Source organism: Opisthocomus hoazin, chromosome 6, assembly GCF_030867145.1.
Source record: "Opisthocomus hoazin isolate bOpiHoa1 chromosome 6, bOpiHoa1.hap1, whole genome shotgun sequence".
NCBI classification, from domain to species: Eukaryota; Metazoa; Chordata; class Aves; order Opisthocomiformes; family Opisthocomidae; genus Opisthocomus; species Opisthocomus hoazin.
In genome coordinates, this window is record NC_134419.1 from 64397894 (window position 1) to 64418204 (window position 20311).

The 20311-nt window shown below is 40.8% G+C and overlaps 1 protein-coding gene across 4 annotated transcripts in view; it reads right to left on the reverse strand.

The window, feature by feature from the left end:
• LCOR (ligand dependent nuclear receptor corepressor) overlaps window positions 1-20311 on the reverse strand; it is an 88227-nt gene that overhangs the window by 19307 nt on the left and 48609 nt on the right. For 3 of the 4 annotated variants that reach the window (XM_075423573.1, XM_075423574.1, XM_075423572.1), the window contains one exon: window positions 19290-19383. In XM_075423573.1, the coding sequence (XP_075279688.1) occupies window positions 19290-19383 (94 nt within the window). Of the gene's footprint in view, window positions 1-6954; window positions 16528-19289; window positions 19384-20311 lie in introns of those variants that run through there. The other variant, XM_075423575.1, reaches the window with a different exon arrangement.

Genomic DNA, 20311 nt, shown 5'->3' on the forward strand with positions numbered 1-20311 from the left:
TGACCCCATTTCAGATAACCTGGAGATTCAGATAATTGGGCCTCAGATAATCAAGGCCACGCTGTTAATAGAAACGGTATCACAACTCCTAATGGCAGTGCTCCCCACATGCCGATGCTCTACCTCCTTGCACGCAAACGCCTACTGAAATAGGAATTAGTGGTTTGATACGTGTCTGCATTCTCCGTCAACTGCTGGGCTGAGCAGCAAACCCTGCCCCTGGTGCACCGCGCTGGCTGGCTGCTGGGGAAATAGGTTACGGCAGAGAAGTGGATTGCAGCCCCGGATGCCTGGGGACGAGGCCGTCTCAGAGCTGACGGGCTAGGTAAGCTCTGTTTTGAAAGTGGGTTAATTTAACTGCCATTCAACTCCCATTAAATGATGTAGGTTAATTTTATAGTCAGATAACTATTAAGAAACCAAAACATAAGGCAGGAAACGTCTCTATGCATTCCAGTGGAGAGCAGTTTCCCCTGTGCTAATGCACACCCCTCCCCTTCAGCTCAAACCTCTCATCCTTCCATTTGTGCACATCCCTCGCATCATATCTTTTTTTTTTTAACCCTTATCATTACACATTATTGTCCTTCTTCTCCCTCTTAAAAGAGTCTGTTCTCCTCCCAAAAACTCACCTGGGTGTCCTGGCCCAGAATTATTTTTCTCCTTCGTTTATATCATCACAGATCTCAATGCTAAAGGAAGACTAACAAACACAAACCTTGTCTGACCACACTTAATGTTCACTATAAACGGTCCCATCTCCTCCATGCATCCAGTATTTGTCCAGCTACACGGCAAACTGAGGCAGGGAACTACACCTAGTTTAGCATGGAACATGCCATCACCACCAATATACCCAGTTTTCTTTAGGGTTATTTACTGTATTTAAAGCATCCTTGATTTTTGGCAGTTTACCCTTTATAATTGGATGTCGCAGTTAAAATGTACTTTATCTTTATTTATTATTGATTCTGTGATTCTATGATTCTATGATCTCTGTGCAATTTTCCTTCTCGCAGCATAATGATAGGTATTGTTTGTTTCTTTATACCGGGGACAAAATCCATCAATTGCTGGTTTGCCATAAAGAGAAAAATAAAAGGAAAAAAATTTACCAACAACAGCTTATGCCTGCAAAGGAACAGATCCCTTGGAAAAAGCAGAAGTGACTCATCACTCCTGACGCGAGGCGAGGAAGGAGGGAGCACCACAGCCGGGCAGATCCCCCCCCCGAGATGCCTTCGCAGATTGCCTCCCTCTGACTCCTGCTCCTCCCCGTCCCACCGCTCCCACCAGCAGGAAAATGCGTCCCTAACCTTCGCAGAGGAAACGAAAGCGATGATGGCCCATTAGCACACGCTGCCCATCAAGCACTCACGGATCTCCTCTACCGCAGACATTTTTATCATATTAACAGTAAGTGCACTATGCCAACCCTGAAAGCTCAGAGAAATGAACTCACACTTAACCACGTGGTGGTAATGAGACCACAGCACTGACGGGATGTTGGCATTTTTACTGCGCTTTATATGACCAGAGAAATACAGAACGGGAGCATCCCTCAGCACAAGCACTTCTGAAAAACCCTCCTCGCAGTGACTCACACATTCAGACGGCGATGCCAGAGCCCAAACCACGAACGCCGTGGGGATTTTCGACCCACATAAGGCTGAGTGCCAGATTCCCTGTTGTCCTGCTGAGGCCTTGCTACTCTTTATTAATCTCATGAGGAAAGTCCTTTCTGCCACTCAGGAGCTATAAAAGAACAGACAAAACAGCCAAAAGCCAAACCTCATCAACCTGCTCTTTGCTAGCAGTAAGCCACTACCTTTGTCACTTTGTGCTAGGTGACATTGATTTTAAGCTTTGTCACTAGTTATTATTCCTAATTTAATAATAAGGTCATTAAAGGAACTGCAAGGTGTATTTGTTTTAAATCCAGAGTTCTGTTATATTTGCTTTTATCAATTAGCAACCCAGTTTACACTCAAACAAAAGTAAAGGCGCTGACATGAGGACAGGGATAGGCAAGAACGCCAGAATTACAGAGCAGCCCAGCAGTCACCCTTGCCGTACACATTTGTGTCTGTCTACCAGAGAAAAGCCAACACAGGTTCTGAAACAGGAGCAAAAATCTACTTCTTGTTATGCACTGGCAGAAAATCTCACTGAACTACAGCCAGGCAAACCTCTAGCGAGCAGTGAGGTTAGGTAGCTCTTGCCATGGTCCAAAAAGAACTTTGTTATTAGCGAATGCACTTCGGGTACCGAGTAAGCTGGTTGAGCTTTGACATCTCGGGCTGATGTTTGATGGCTGGAAATCAGAAGAAAACACCTATTTCCGTACAAACAGAGTACATTTGTTATGACAGCTTCTTATTCAAAACCAGAATCATACAGTGCCTTTTTTCACAGTCTCCTTTCAAAGTCAAATAGTTTGTTTTAAAGCACTGCTAACAGCTCGCACGCAGCTACTTGCTTTAAAGGCCTGAAAGGAACCTGAGGAAGACGCCACGTGTGACCACAGCACATCTGAAAACGCGAAAAAACTGCACCACCTCCTTCACCTAAGAGGGGAACACGGCAGAAACTACTGGAGTCTCCAAGCACGCACCGCAGGCTTCGATTACAGCAGGTACCTGCGGTGTGTACAAAAACCCCTTCACATGTGTGGGGAAGCTGTTCGGCTTCTCCCAGAGCCAGCTTTTGCCCTGCAGCACCAGAGTAACTCTCAGCAATCAGTGGCAGAGCCTTCCTCTAACGCTCAGTGAGAAGAAAAGCACAGCCAAAGGCTTGGCTAAGGAACCATAAAAGGCCCTTTCAAAGTCAGGAATGTCATTCTGAAATGAGTGAAGCGAGGCCTACACTTTATTGGCTGGGCAGGAGGGATCTGGGACACGTGATGATGGGATCTGGGTGCACGTCAGCAAAAAACCTCCAAACCTTGGCAGGTGTAACAAAACTGCCTGTTTGGCACTATCAGTTTTGTTTGCTGACGACCCTGCACAGACAAACCATTCCTCACGTCGGCACAGGGCTGTCTGACCTGGTCCCGGAGCCAGGAGTCCAGCACAGGCAGGCACAACCTGCGATGTGCCGGCGGTGATGGAGCCAGCCCAGGCTCCAGCAGAGAGGGAGAGCTGGCAGAAGCCTGCGCAGGGCTGGGCGAAGCGTGCCGCCCGACCCACCACTGGACTCCGGTCAGTCCCGAGAGGAGACGCAGCTGTATTTTCACACCGGTAACCTTCGCGTTTTTAGGTAGCAGTGCTTATATTTCTATGCTCTGAAACATACCTTAAGCACTCCTAATTTTAGCTGATCTTTTGAACAGTTCCTGGAGATTTGAACAGTAGCCATCTCATACAAAAATCTGTCTTTTAGTCAAGCGTGTAGTCAGCAGACCTCCTGCGGAGCTGTGTGACACCCGCAGAGGAGGAGGCAAGGGAAGATTTTACAAGTTTTCTTTCAAACGCAACCTGTAAATTCTGATACTTTAAAAGTGACCTGTAAAAACAAGATTCAAGTGTTTTGTGCTCCCTCTTCGTGATTCTAAAAGCGAGCTTTTAAAGGTTGTGTTGTCTGGGGTTTTTGGGGGGGTGTGCAAGAAGGAACTTGACTAATTCGTAACTCACGAGTGTGAAGTCATTCAGATTTCTTCTGAATTTCCTACTTGACAATTGAGAACATCTTGGATTTTAAGTCACAGAGGCTGCAACAAAGGAGCCAGACCAGGGGACACAGTACTCCCACAAACGGTGTTCTACGGGATCCTCCCAGCATTATAACATCTGTTAAAGCGTCTAATTATATAACACATAGATAATAGTTATATAACACTATTAAAAAGATCAATTTTTATTTTAATCTCTTTGCCATCTTCATGGTATCAAACTCAATATTCCTGGATTTGCCCCTAACAGTCCAAGCTCTGCTTTGGAAATTGCTTTTGGTCTGTACCTCTGTTACTCTACACATTTTTACCCTTTGCTAAAGAGGTCCAAGGATCTGCTACTCGCATCCATTTCAAGCCACAGCTCAGCAAGTACCCGTGGCTGGGCATCCGCCAGAGCAGAGTTTGCAGATTAAGAAATCAGTGACTTCTTGAAGTATTTTCCTGAATCGGGATACAAATCCTCCCCCTCGCCCCAGACCCACTTTTGTCAGGCCTCTAGGAAATCAGCGAGCCCAGCACGCTGAGGCAGGAAAGCCACTGGTGATCCTCCTTGCTGAGGATGCCAGAGCAAGCTTTGCCTTGCTGCTGCTTGACTCCAAGCAGCCATGACACAAGGGCTCGGTTTTGGTTGGTACAAGAAGATGAAATTGTGATGATCAGTAATTTCCTTAATTAAATCAGTTTTTTCACAAAACTTAAGCTGATGTCCAACACAACAGCTGAGGTCAGCAAGTCACCTATTTTCAGGTCTTGAGACCCCATCTGGAGTCCTGTGTTCAGCTCTGGAGCCCTCAGCACAGGAAAGACATGGACCTGTTGGAGCAGGTCCAGAGGAGGCTACAAAAATGATCAGATGGATGGAATATCTCTCCTAGGAGAAAAGGCTGAAAGAGTTGGGGCTGTTCAGCCTGGAGAAGAGAAGGCTCCGGGGTGACCTCATAGCAGCCTTCCAGTACCTGAAGGGGCCTACAGGAAAGCTGGAGATGGACTTTTCACAAGGACCTGTAGCAATAGGACAAGGGGTAATGGCTTTAAACTGAAAGAGGGTAGATTTGGATTAGATCTAGGAAAGAAATTCTTTCCTGTGAGGGTGGTGACGTGCTGGAACAGGCTGCCCAGAGAAGCTGTGGATGCCCCATCCCTGGAAGTGTTCAAGGCCAGGTTGGACAGGGCTTTGAGAAACCTGGTCCAGTGGAAGGTGTCCCTGCCCATAGCAGGGGGGTTGGGACTAGATGACCTCTGAGGTCCCTTCCAACCAAATCCTTCTGTGATACTAGCATTAACCCCAACGCTTGCAGGCAGTGACCTGGAGCTTTCTGCCCTTCCCTTCACAGGACACATTCTCACAGAAGAGCCATCAGCAGAGCCTCTCATTTCACATCTGCTAGAGTATCTGGAGCGTAGCAAGTGACACCCAGGTGTATGTGGGGGCACAATCCACTGCTACTCCATGAAGCATCCGTTGCTTCAGAAGGCGACCAGATACGCTTCTGCAGATTCAGAAGAGGCAGCTGCCTCTTCCAACAACAAACTGGAGCAGCTCAGAACACATCCCGAGTTGAAATGAGCTGAGACAAAGTAGCAGAAGACTTTCTAAGCTGCCTAGCAGGGTTAATTAGGTCACTTTTCTACAACAGCTTCATGGATGCTTCTTTCTGGGTCTGTGTGTAACATCTTTTGCACTCTCGTCATGACACGTATTTGTAATACAGAAAACAGCTTTAAAAGAAGAATTCAAGACTGTGTTCCTTTAATTCTGAACAACTCCATCTTAACAGTGTGAGACCATCAGCAAGTCCTCCAGGAAAAACTGAAAAACTTGGTATTTCTGATAATCACAGGACTAAAAGTGTCAATTAAAAATGTTCTGGGAAAAGCTTGCAGAATGCAATACATCCTAAAAAATGGCAGATGGGAATATGGTTCATCACTTCCAAAGGCTATTTTCATAGATTTGACAGATGTATTCAGACATACAGAAAAAAATATGATAAATGTTAGTTTACAGCACAAGGCTTTCAAGCTATTTACACATAAAGACTCCTTATTCCCAAATAAGTGTGAGATGCAGCCTTTAGTCAAACCAAGTTTTTTAAGAGATTTGTCCAGCAAAGCTACACCAATGACAACACCCTTACTATTACCAACAACCTTACCTTACTATTTTGCTTTTTGTTTTTAATACCAATATTAGAATACAAAGAATACAACAGCTAGTTTGCAACGTACCGGTTATTTAAGGATCTTAAAAAAAAAAAAAAAAAAAACCTGAAAAATCATGTTCGCAAATGCAAACCCTAAATTACCTACTTTTCAAAAGCACAAGCTGAGAAAGGCAATTTCTCAGGAGAAAAGAAACCTGGGCTAGACAGCGTGCAGCACTATAAATTTTCCTAAACCTAAGAAATCCCTATGCATCTCTCAAAATCATCCCAGGACTGAACACAAAGGTTAGCAGAAATGCCAAAACTCACGTGGGTTCCATTACACACCACTTACTGTAACCTACTTTTTAGTATTCAGCATTTCGGTATCAATAATGCATAACGTCAAAAGTAGTTCAACCCAAAGCACGCTCGTGAGAAAGTACACGTGGGTCTCAACCAAGGGCCAGCTGAGGCCTGGTGCCACGGCTGAATTTGCCTTGTGCCCCTGTGCAGAAGGGCAGCAGGACAGGGCTGCCGGAGCTTTCTGTGTCTTAATCAGGAGCTGGGGATCATCTCCCCGGCACGCTCCCAGCTGCCAGAGGGCACGCTGCCCCGCCGCCAGCCCAAGCCGAACCGAGCCGCGCCAGGCAGCGGCTGGGGCTCCCAGCTAGGCTTTGCTACAGTCGCTCTTGCCTTCTACTAAGTGCTCCATGAACAAGCCTACATCACTTCTTTTTTCCACCCCCCTGAGAGACTGTTCGTTCTTCACCAGATAAATTATTTATCATGAAAGAAATTAAGGTGGCCAGTAGGGAAGAGCAAATTAGAGTACGGGAGTTCATGAGACCGGGCTGCTACAAGACAGCGTTTCAGCTTTCACATGTATTCCCTACCCAGCTGCTAAAGCAGCTTTATCGCCAATCCTATTTAGGACAAGAACCAAACAGAGCACGGAGACTCCGAAGCTTGATCCTTTGGCCGGAAATTGTTTTACCTTTTATTTCGCTTCCTCCCCTGCCTCTCTGGATTTGTGACAGTTTGCGTTTCATAGCCTCAGGTGATTAGTGCGGGCATTTAGAAAGCACACTAGAAACAAGAGAATTGGAACCCCTTAAAGTTTTTCACAACAAAATTTATTAGAAGAATAGTGGTTTTGAAAAGTCTAGCATCCAGTGAAAACTACCATACACAACGTTACAGCTGGGAATGTGTTTCCAAAATGACATGGTCAAATAATACAATGGAGCCATTAAATCTTACACATGCACAACAAGAGAATTAGCGCTTTGACATACAATGCAAAAAATAAATGGACCACATGAAATAAAAATTTAAAAGTACTTATCACATACATTAAGACACAGCTTATTTAGTCCAGTCAAAAAATCAGAACTGCATTAAAAAAATTAATGTAGTGCAATCAAACCAAAAACCTTAATTTGTGATCATAAGTGCTCTACTACATAAAACATTGATCATAGCAAGGAACAAAAAATTCAAATCACACAGTACAAAAAAAATCTGTAAATAAATATAAACTACAGTACAAGAGAAATATTAAATTATACAATTCCGTCAAACTGTAAACAGTATATTGAAATGAGGTCCATAAGAGTAAAGGGGGGGTTCCTGTTTTTTTTTCTTTTTCCCATGACACTTGAACTTCTAGAGGTCAGAGAGAAATGCCATTTTCCATACTCTTCAAAGACTATGGGTTACATAAATAGAAAGAGAAGACTTTTTAGATGTAAAGTGTCAAATAATAGAGCAGAGGTGTTGCTGACTTGTGACTGCCAACAGATCACTGCAATAGCAGAACAGCAGATTTTACTTTAAAGTTTCACCTCCTCGCGAGCGCAGCGCGGAGGCTCGTCACTACAGATGTTAAGTGCCAACAGGTTCTGAATTAGTGCTCAGAATTAAAGAGGAGACACCTGCTGAGGGTCTGGTCCTACCACTTAGGTGGAAGCGGCTGCGTACACCGTCACCGACTTGGACCTCTGCTGATTATCTGACAGGTTTACACGCTCGTCATACAAACACCAACTTTGGCAGAACAATTACTAATAAACTCAAAGCACTCCCGGCCCATTGGTTTCCATCACAGTGGCCAGTGCACAGAATTCTCTAAGGACATTGCATAACTAGAGTGTAGAGGTCAGACAGCCAAGGACCCGTGCTTGAGGTTAGAAGTAGTTATGGTGAGAGAGAAGCAAGAGCCACGTTAAGAGGCTGCCTCTGCGGTTCGCAGAAGCAGTTGGGAATGTATTTCATTTTTAGCTGCGCTGGCTAGTAGTGGCATTTTAAAATATATAAGTTTAAGATAACATATATACTATATATGTATATAATATAATACATATTATATAATATACATAGGAATTTCTTACAATACATACCAGGAACCCCCACGCGATCTGCTCAGTAGTAATAACTGAATATACAGAATGCCACTATAAGTGTCTGAGGCACTGTGTGCTGGAGAGTAAATATGCAGCTTTAAAATCCGTTTGGCTGAGTTATACCTGGATACCTGAACTGAGTTTTAAGTTGACATTCATCAAGGATGTGCTATCAGCACGTCAAAAGAAAAGCAAAACAAAATACAAGTCACTGCTAGGTTTAAGAAGAGAGTACAAGTACCTGAATTGAGTGAGGATAGTGTGTAAACTGTCCCTGAGGGTTTTTAAACAGTGTGTGTACAAGTTGGATTCCTAAGAACATTAGTTTAAACTTACATTGTGGACTGATAAAATACCAATGTCTGACAATTTAACAAGTGGAGGTTAGAAAGAGTTATGAGCAAACACTCAAAACATATTTTATACATTTTAAAGCAGCAGTAAGCTGCTGTAAGCATACATCCCATCAGTACAAGCAACACATGGGACTCAGATAAAGGTTTCTATTTGCAAAAAGCCCATCATATATCGGTAAGTAAAGAATATTCACCTGCTAAATTAGAATGCACCTAGTTACAGACTAGCAATTCAAGATTAATTTGTTTAATCAAATACTTTGCTATACTTTGCTATTACATACTAAAATTCCTTAAGCTCACTAATGCTGGTATTCTAATCTATTTTTTTTTAAATGTTCCCCCTTCATTTAAGAAATATACCATTCCACAACTTAAACATTAAGATCCATTTTCAGTCCTCAGATGTAAAAAGCATGTCAATGAGTTTATATTAAAAATTTACATGGTAAAAAGGCTTGAATTTCAGCCAGAGATTCTAAATACTACTCATTCCCTGAAGGCATAAGGGAGAAAGAATCCCTACCCATTTTTCTTGTGATACAGTTTTCAAACTGAACATTAAACAATGGTCCAAAATGATTTTTCAGTTTGGGAAACTTCCCTTTCCCTACCCATCATCCCAGATTCCAAATGTCAAGCCCTGAAATGGCCTATTGAAATAATTAGTTAAAAACATCAGGCATGTATATATACATCCCCTGCCTGAACTTCAGAATATTTTGTTGTACTAGTCTTTAAAAGACAGATTAGTATGCCAAAAGAACTTGTGATCTGACCTGAAAAGCCATTAATGATCCTAGATTGTACGTTTAAAATATCTCATAACCTGAAGACCAGATTTACTTAAGACTCTGGCATTGTAACAGAAAAAGTGCTGCAGTTCTTTATCCCTTTTCTGGTACTTTAGAATAGGTCAGACAAGTGCTTTTTATAGTGACAGGAAAGTTTATATGCTTTCACGCAGCCATAAAAAATATTATCTGCAAAAATATTTGAGAACTGTAGCACCAAGTAGTTGATAAACTGTATTAGTAGCTTTAGTAGTGTCTTCGTTATTTCCAAGTAGGAAAAAAAGTGAAGTTAGACTGTCCTAGGTGATGACTATAGAAATTTGTTTTCCGACATCAACCTTTCCTGCTCCAGTCAGAATTAAATCTGTGTCCCAGTCCCTGCTCCATCAGGTAGAGTTATCATCTTGAGTCCTTCTAAATTATACTTGCCAATTTGGCAGAGGCAAGCACAGGGCAGAGGCAGGGATGTTTATTTTTAAGAAGGTGAATGAAATGCCCTGGACAGGCCAAAAAAAAAAAAAAAAAAAAAAATCCTTCCTCCTAGTACTTCACCCAGAAAAACCGATATTGCAGCAGGCTAAGAGATTTTTGTGAGGATTAAATAAAGCTCTCTTAACACGAAGGTTTTCATGACAATACCTGAATATAAGCATAATTCAATAGGACATGAAGTCCAAAACTGCTGCTGTAATACTGGTAGAGAGACTTGGCCCCAGTCAAAGCAAGAACAGGAGAGAGGAAGAGACACGGACACGGCAATGCTGTCAACTTTCATTTTTTTCTGGTATATGTGGAGTGCATTTACAGATCATTTTGAGTCCGCAATACCTCTCGGCTTAGTGGTCATCACAGTACATCGTGTTTATACACTGGATAATTAGAAATAAGTAACTGTAGTGGTTATTGTTTTTGCTACATCCAACAGAACTGCATATAACTAGCAGCACAGATTTTCAGGTTTCTGAAGGTTCTGATTAGGGAGTTTTTTTACATAATTTGAGATCAAGTGGGAATCTTTACATTACCACAACCAGTCTCAAAATTTTTTTAAGGTACAGCTTTTAAAAGCAGTATTAGTCAACATTATCTACTGGTGCCAAGAAAAAGCAACATTGACTTAGACTGAAATTACATTTAGTTTCTGAAACGTTTGTGGAGAAAACCTAGAAGTCTGATCCTCAGGAAAATGAGGGAAATAACCCTTTCTGTTCTACCGCTAACATTTGGTAGAGAATTTAAGATATTTAAAATATTGTGACAAAGCTTTCAGTACAGGTTAATAAGCTTGCCTTCACACGAGTTTGGACTGCAACAAGTGTATGCATTCTTACGCCAAAGAGTTAAAATTTTGTCTTCACTGAAGAAAGAGCTCTTTACATTACAGATGTAGGCAGACTGTTTTTGAGAAACAAGGGAACGGCACGGTGTTCCCTTCACTCCTTGGACACTGTGTTCTCCTCCTAAGACTCAAGGACATCTTAAGAGAATTACTTCAAAGTAAACTGGAAAGAAACACATGATAATTCCAGTTTTGCCTGTATAACAATCGCTGCAGATGATATAAAAAGCAATTCAGTAATAACTAAAAAGTTGTTCCAATCTATACAAAGCTTACTCAACCCTAAAGCCCCTGAATCACTTTGCCAGCTCCCGTGAATTTCCAGGGGAAGGCAATGTACTCTCAGGTTCTCATGAAAGAAATATTTAGACTCAAATGTCTGCATGCCACAAGACAAAGCACAGACTGTTCCTCGTCTGCTCTTTAACGGTCTCAACACATATGCAGTTGTCTCCCATGTTTAGAATATCCTCAAGCACTGGAAAGCTCTACAAAAACGGTAGTATAGGAGTTGTGTGAAACACAGAAGCTGAATGTATTCCCTTACTAGAGGCACTATTCTACCTGTATACCTGCATTTGTTAAAAATCATTTGTTTTCCAATCGCCATGAAAATTCAGAGTTCAGCTTCAGGTCTAGCAATAAGGTTGGCAATGCAAGCATCAAACTATGAGTTCTGCAACAAGAAGAAAGTAAAGGCATACTTGTATTGCTTATGCAGCAACTTCTCCCGTGTAACAGGGAAAAATGAGAAATTCTAAAGGAAACTGTCTTGAGCCTTTAAAAAAAACCAAAAACCACAACAGGGAATGACTGGAAAATAAAGTATCTTTTGACAGAAAAAAACCATGTCCAGAAACGTGTCCCTACAATGTCTAACTGGAAACGTTCAACTCTATAGCTGTACTCAAGCATTACGGCCACAATAATGCCTACGACACCGTGGAATGAGGATCCAGCTGGCTGAAAGTGAGGTAATAGTTTGTAATAGGTCAGAGTTCTAAAAAAGCACTTTTACATCTTACAAGTCCAAATAAAAAAAAAAAAGGACACATTTCATACATGTTGGGCTTTCTCACCAGAACTGTACGATAATTAACTCCACACCAGGACCCCTACCACACTAAGCCTTACTCATCTTCAATTATATGCTGCAGCAAAGATTTACCAAGCGACACCTAAACTTCAGTACAATATGAAACTTGATTCTTAAAACTTTATACACACAAAATATAAAATTACTTTTCTAGGATGGGGTAGGGGAGACGGATTCTCCTTCATGATACTTGGACTGAAAAACTAGTTTTCAGAGACTGCCACAAATATTATTCACAGTTTCTTGCTGTCAGGCTTTTTCAGCTACATCAACGTAGTACACAACAATACTGTTAAGTCCAATAACTACATCGGATGGACATTCTCCAAGAGAAAACTAGTGACGAAAAATACCCAAAAGGCCTCCTCCTAACGACGTCTCGATTTTTACAGGGTTGCAGTTTGTCTATGTTACACGTCAATGTGATCTCAAAAGAGCAGCAGGAGAAAGATTTTAAACCTTCTCTCCTGTCCAAGTGATCCAAGTAACATAAGCATCCACTTACCAGAAGTAACATGAGAAACAAGGCTTTTGTTACAAAGACAGCAGTGAACCACACCTTCCCACACCAAAATATGGTCAACCAGGGATTTTGGCCATGCAAACTGCTGGTCAGCAGAAAATTAAGCATGCTAATGGACAAACATTAATTCCAATCATATATTTAAAATGATCCCAAATACTACTAGTTAGCTACACTGAAAGCGCCTGCAAAAAATATGTAGTGAAAAATGAAACAAAACATTAGTGATCACTGCAGCACTTCGAGTGATACTAGTCTTATGTGATGAATCACCTCAGAGAAGATACATTAGATGGGACTTTGAAACAAAAAGTTAACATTAAAAGGTGCACCTGAATATTACAGACTAAATTTACAAAACCTACAATAAGGTAAAATATATATCTTTTGAATATTCAGCAGCTTTTTTTAAAATTTGTTTTTATTTTTTGAGAGGCTCATGAAATTTTAAAAAGGGACCACTAACTAATCTCAACCATGCTTCACAAAACAATAATGGCTATTTTATATTGCAGTTACCAACGTAATGCAATTAGTGCTTAAAAAATAATCTACACTTTTTTCTATTTTTTCCTTTTTAAACAGAGACCTTTGGAGGAAATATGGTTGTTCAAAAGCTTCTCGAAAAAGAACGATTACCTGAATATTAAGTTATCACAGATCAAGTGTTGTGTTTGAAAGCTTTGCAGACATGAGTATTACAATCTTCAGGTCTCAGGACATTTAAACTGAGAAAGTTACGTGTTTGGTTTGTTTGGTTTTTTGTTTTTTGTTTTTTTTTTTTTTTTTCCTTTTTTTAAATCCACTTTCTAACCAAAGCAAATAAAGAGTACTCAACTTCTCACTATCTATTTACAATTCTTAGCCTACAGTCTGAAATGACAAGACAAATTCTCTTTTAAAACTGCAGCATTAAAGGGTAGGCACACCATTCTTCTGCTGCACGATTGTCACCCACTTAAACATACACATACAAAGAATTCGGGTTAGTAAAATGAGCACTCCACATACACTACAGTGACAAGTTTTATAAAACTCAACTCATGTTGCTTAAATAAAGACAACTGCAAAAGGTTAAACCTCTCTGAACAGTAAAACTGTGTTACTTTCTTCTTTTTTTAAACTTGCAGCAAACTTTCTACCATAACCTCCAACGGCAGATGAAATCACACGTTTAACTGCACCTTTATGGCAATCACCAGCTAAACTGGAACGTATTGCAGAGTTTATATACTGCTACTGAGCTTAAACTGCTTTAAATGCCAAGATGACAACCAGAGAGCTACGAGGAACCAGGATTGTGAGTACTAAAATATCTTAAGTAAACAAAACCAAAAGTATACTTGGGGCCAAATGCCCAGTCTGTTTCAAGAATGAGCAGTGCATATTTAAAACAACAGCAATGGTGTGCCTAACCTTTGAAAATATGAAGTTGCTGGGAGGGGCAGAGGCTAATTGAATCAACTGTTCGAGAAGTCATTCAGCATCCCTAGGGCTATGTAGGCCACCCTCCCACGAGCTTTGAGAAACCGCTTTAAATCACTGACATCACTTAATGCTCTCACACAAAAACTCCAATGCTTCTTTTGGTTGTGCAAATGGGAAAAAAAATGGTAATTCTATCTACCTTTTGCACAGATAAAGATCAAACTGTTTCTACCTGAAGAACCAGCAATTCCGATTTGGTCATATTGTGGTAAGTCCAGTAAGCTCCACCTAGTTACTGACCACTCCCGCAGAAAGTATCAAAGATAAAAATTCTGTACAAAACTTTTCCTGGATCTCCATATAATGATAACGATATCATCATATTGAAAAAAACTGGATTTGTGGTTTACGGAGTGCTTTTATGGTGTTTAAATGCTTATTCTAGCATGTGCTAAACCACTATCAAAACAGATTAAATAAAAACAACAACAAAAAAGCAGGACTTAGATTAATTCCTGCTACTGGCAACTGTAATATTTAAAAAGGAAACACCCATTCATTGAGTGTTCGACCCTGACAGTATTACAGATAGATATGATGCAGAGCGTGAATTAGATTAGGCTACCAGTGTTTTACTTCTTCCCTGAACATTAACAAGCTCCTTCACTAATGTGGATATTTGGGCAGACTACTGAGGTTGTAACGTTTGAGATCACTGTTTCATGGGGTTTGTTGTTTTTTGTTTTGTTTTTTTTTTTTTCTTTTTTTGCAATATCACAGTAGTTTGTTACACAAATCCCCCTTCCCCAGATTAGAGTCATTTAAACTAGTTGTTGGAACCACGTAGTTTAGTAAACTCAGAATCAAGTCTTTAAAAAGCATAAAGGTCACAAAGAACCATAGTTCTGTTATAATGAGGCATACCCTAACACATCATTTAATGTACCCTGACTGCTCCTGACTGTGAGAAGCTTGTCTTCCGTGAGATAAGGCTACATCCTCAAGCAGGTGAGTCTAAATATCACCCTTCAAAAACATCAAACAAAATTACAGCAAAGGTAGTGTTACAAATAATTAACTGACATATTCTGAAGGTAGTGTATGTAAGTTTTCCCTCCCCTCCCCTCCGGGTGAGCACTAAGCAGACAGTGAATGGTAAGTATGTTTACTTTAGAAAGAAAATAGAGGAGAGCCTAATTAGACCCAATTGATTATCCATCTAATAAAGAAATCTCTGAATTCAAGAGAGGTACCACTCCTAAATAACTTGATTTAGCTTAGATCTTTCAATCAACTGGATCAAAAAAAGGAGGGGAAAAAAGATTTCTGAAACATTTTGAAGAATGACAGTCTGATTCTCATTCAAAAAAAGCCTGGTTTTAAGAGAGCATCAGTTTAACAAAGTGGACTTATTTCCATGAAGGCAGAAATGAAAAATCCAACACCAGCAGTTCAGGCAGGCAAGATGTCCACTTCCACAGATCTGCATTCTTTGTGAGGTAACTCAACTCTCTATTACAGAGAAACATGCAAAAGGCAAAAGGGGGGCGGGAGGGGGGCAAAGAAGAAAAAAAGGGGGTAGTGGGCAGGTGAAGGAGGGAAACTGCGCCATACCAGGCTAGAAAAATTTACAATGTGACATTCAGAGCACACCTTTCACCTGTGTCCACACAATTCTATGCTAAACTGCAAAGGAAAGAGCATTGCAGTAAACAGGGAAATCAGGTGCGCTCAGTGGTGGTTGAACTATGCAGTAGTGCTCACCCAGTTTGCAAAGTAATTGGCACTCTACAACATCCCTACTCATCTTTCAATTCATTTGCACTTTGTGCTGCTTCTCCCTGGGGATCTATTTCAATCTTTACTGATACATCCTGCCCCTCCGACCTCATTAATTTCATTTTTTTCTTTGGAGGGTTTTTCAAAGTGCCCAGCCTCTCTTTAACTTTGTACTCCAGTGTACTGTGGGGGATCCCATAAATACTCTGAGCTTTGGAAACACTCATTTTCCCGCTCATAACCACAGAGATTGCTTCCTCCAGTATCTCGCTGTTGTACTGTCTGTATCTCCCTCTTTTCTTCCTAGGTTGCTTGGAGCCAGGATCTCCCTCTTGATCTGAGGTGGGATATGGCTGTCCAGAGGTAGACTGCTCAGCATCTGAGCCCCAGGAATCTGGTCCAGCATCCAGCAAACTTCTCCTGTTTTGTTTTGGAAGGATAGCCCTTAACTTTTTGCTAAGCGCGCTCTCCGTTTGTGAACCCATTACCAAAGAGCTATAGCTGTACTGGTCACCAGTGCGGGACTCCCATGAAAGGTCCATGCCTCGAACTTGTGGTATCTTTAAATCCACAGGAGACGAATGGCTCACGTCCTTTTTCCCATCCTGCTTAGTTTGAAGTGCCATTTTTTGAAAGGCAGAGTTTTCTGTAAGAAAAGGAAGGTCACTGATGTTGCTGAGTGCACCATTTCCCCTGAATTTCATGCGGCTGAAATTGAATTCGTAGTGTGGTTTTGCCCAAGAAGCCTCCCTGGATAATATTAAGTGCTGTCCATGATTCTGTAGTCCAGATGGCCCATGGCTGGCAGCCGTAGAAAACTGGTTTCTGCTCAGCAGTTCTTCACTAATCTGGAGTGATCGAGCCAGCGGTACTTTAAGAGATGTGGAGTGGCCATAACCTTCCCTGGTTCCATCCTGCAAGCTTCTTGGAGGTACCCCATCACCACTCTGTAGTCCCTCTGGATGGTGCTGGCTGGGTCTCCCAGGTCGCCTAATTGGATGGAAGGAAACTGATGTGAGCAGGACTTGCACAGGTAGGGAGGGATGGGTGAGGGGGCCACTCCTTTATTAGAAGGCCTTGCTTGGGTAACATCACTTTTTGTGTTATTTATTTTTCTCTAAAATTTTTTTTAATTTTTTTTTTTTTTTTTTTTTTAAAGTCTCAGCATCAGTCAGTTTTAGAACTTGTTCACAAAAAAAGAGAAGCTTTTTGGGCAAAGAAAAATGAAACCTGTTGGCTGGTCTCTGGTTGGGTTCACAAATTCTCGGAGTAGAAAAGACTTCGCGCAAGTGTCTGAAAATAGCACCTTAATTACAAAGTAGTAATCAATCGCCATAGATCTACACACAACTGTGTTACTGGTGTGACGTTACCACTAAACAAGTACAGTAATAAAAGAGTAAGCCAAAGTGCAACACATTCAACATGCAAATATGACTGCCACCTGCAGTATCTACGCATAGGTGGAAACCTTGGATGATGTTCGCTTACATCATATTGAAGAATTGCTGCTCAGGATGAAAAAAAAAAATGCTTAGCAGGCGTCAAAGGGTATTTGCTTGACTTTCATTAAGTACCAAATATGAAAGTACTGCATTACACTAGACTTACCAAAATGCTCTCTTAACAACTACTTGCATATAGACACGTCCCTGACTCTCTTTTGATACATCGCATGGCTAGGAAAAAACAAGATCTAAGCTCCAACTGTCATCCAGATCAAGGGTTAATAGCAGAAAAAGCAGTATGTATTCTTACCATTTTCCTTTCATCACAAGTATTCTTTCTATGACACAAAGTACTACTATTGCAGGTAAACATATGTATTTTTATATTTTGCTTCCTTAGCCCCCTGTAGTAACTAAATCACACTAGTTTCAAATTCCACCCCCAAACTTTTCCATGTTCAACATACGGATTAACAAAAAGACTAGTAAGCAATTCCATTTTAATGCTCTGGGACACTACGCTGGTGTAAAGCCCTTTAGCTAAGTCAGTGTAATTTAAGGACATGTACTGCTGAAATGCTACATTATTCTTTTTAACATCACACTGCGATTAAGAAAAAAAAAAATCTTTATAGAGTAGAGATATCCACTGAAAGGACCTGGCATGTAACATACACAGTGCTCGATACACATGCTGCTATCTTTGCTCCAGGATGCAACAGGTCATAGTTGAAGTGGGTAACAAGAGACAACAAGGATTCCGAACAAAATCCAGAGAAACAAATGAAAGTTTGCTATTCCAGACAACATTCTCAAGCAATGTGCACTCTCTGCCCCCTGTACAGCATATATCAGCATCAGAATGTGCACCTGTGATTCTACACCTAAATAAAGGTCATATTGGCAGCTAATTAGGACAGAGGGTCACACCTGATTTCATCAATACTCAACAGGCTGCTGTCACCCTCATTTACCACACCTGTACAGGTAACCACAGGTGCCAGTATGCTGTATCTTCCCTTGACCATCACAACAGTGCCAGGTGCTGGCCCTGTCATCCCTGTGTGTTGGACTTTGGCCCTCACTTGATACACAAACAAGGGAACAAACAATACACAGCCTCGGTGGCTTCTGCTGCCTTGCTAGGAAAATAAAGCTGGAAATAACCTGTCCAGAATTGAAAGAGAAGAGCTAGTGGGGAAGGTTTGTGCTGAAGAATTGTGGAAAAGTATCCACAGTAACTTTTAAACAAGGATTGAGGTATTTTATTAATAAGAAATATTAAATGGAAAAAGTAATCTTGAAGGGAGAGATCTGAGACAGTAATATTTTTCCAAAGAGAAATGCAAAAGTTAAATCAGTTGTTAGCAGTACACGGGATTGGTGGTGGTGGTGGTGGGTTGTTAGTTTAAAGTTTCAAGATTTTCAAAGGCTATTGTAAAGCTAAATCCAGCAATTAATTAGCAGTTTAAACCATGTACCTTTTCTGTACTTCACTAAAAATCTACTTGTTCACAGTAGCTTCAAGATAAAATTCTCCCATCCACACCCAAAATCCCTCTTACTCCCAGTCAGCCTCTCCAGTACAATTAATTCAACCCTCACTAAAAGTAAAAGGTTTCTAAATGTATGTAAACAGTGACCATTAGAAATATGAAACCTAAAAGATTTTTTTTTATATAACATTCTTTCACACCTTGAACTGATTAAGGCAAGAACAGTACACCGCGTATTTTATAATTTTTTTTTTAATTTTCAATGCTACAGTACAATCACAAATCCCAAAAGCCATATTTAATGTTTTCTGAACTACCAGACTCCTCTCCCCACCTTTTCTTTTTTTAAGTTGTGGTTTTATGGTAGGAAATATTAACAAAGAACATGCAGTGATTTAAATCTAATTCAGCTTGGATTATCACCCAAATCATTGCTACCCCTAAAATAAACTTTCTTGTTAGCTAGCTTTCCCTTAAGTGAAATGAAATCTAAGTCATATTTAACAGAAGTTGCATCTCCACAGACATCACTTCTCACTAAACCCAAGAAGCAGGTAATGGAAAGATCTTCAGCTAAGTACTAAATTGGCCGAACCAAATTAGAGTTCTTAAGTGCAAGTTAAACCTGTCTCAGTTTGCAACAACTCTTATTTGGCAGGTGGGGTGAAGGTATTTGCCAAAGGTACAAGCTGAAAAACACATTACTCCAAAGGGTTGACACCAAAAGTGAGTTAAAATTAACAGGAGGTAAGCACACATTTTTAGTAAAAACAGTTTTAAAAGGTCATAGTAAGTTGCTTTCTCTTACCCATTTCCTGGAGTACTGGAGCACCCTGGAGAATGACTCACAGAGGTGCTGCCAGCACAAGGACTCTTCTTAGTGGATAAATCAAGCACACCGTCTGTAGAGACAAAAGAATGATTTCAGTGTTTGAAGAAGCAGGATCAGCCACGTTGTCCCTTGACAAAACAAGTCTTTTGGGCTAAAGTCATACCTAGCACATAGCATTTTTTATTTTATTTTACTTTTAAACAAACTAAGGCTTGGATTTGTTTGCAATTTGGCTTATAAGTGACTTCAACATAGTCCTCGGAAGTCACAAAAAAATTTAGGAAAATTAGAAGTGCATCCGTTACAAAAGCCAGAGAATAAAAGATGACCTACAAATGACAGTTCAGGATACAACACAGCCCATTGCATAACTAACCCTCAGTGGTCCCAAAATAAGGCAATCTTCGAACTCCTGAGATACTCCCCCCCTTAAAGGGGGACTTTAAGCCAGTATTTGAATTTCTTTTTTTTCCCTGATCCAAATCTCTGTCGGAAAAATCACTGAGAATTTTGTACTGGAAACTCACTTTCAAATGAACACACACAAATGTGAGACTACTCCTCACAAGGCAGCTAGCTTCATCCTTTTTTCCCTGTCTCCAATGGGTCCCTACTGGCAAAGCTGCTGCCTTTCCCCTCTCTAGTGTGCCATTTTACTACTTCTCTTCTTCCAAATACCAAACTGTTTTTCCTGCTAGACTGCTTCTTCCATTCTCACTAATGACAATTCCTCACACTCACTCATGCTCCTCTGCAAGCCCTTATGTAAACTCTGCATTTCTAGGCAACAGAAAAGGGAGCGCTTTTTGTTAGAAAAGCCTTGCTCCCACTGCACTGAAACAACTTGAAATTCTGGTCATTTTAATAAGGGCAACATTGTCACAGCAGCAGCACAGCCATCTGAAATTCCCGGAAACTTTCAAACAAGAAATTTATGAGGCAAAGATAAACGAAACCTGTTGGCAAGGTAAACTAGAGACATTTCAGAGCTCCTCGCT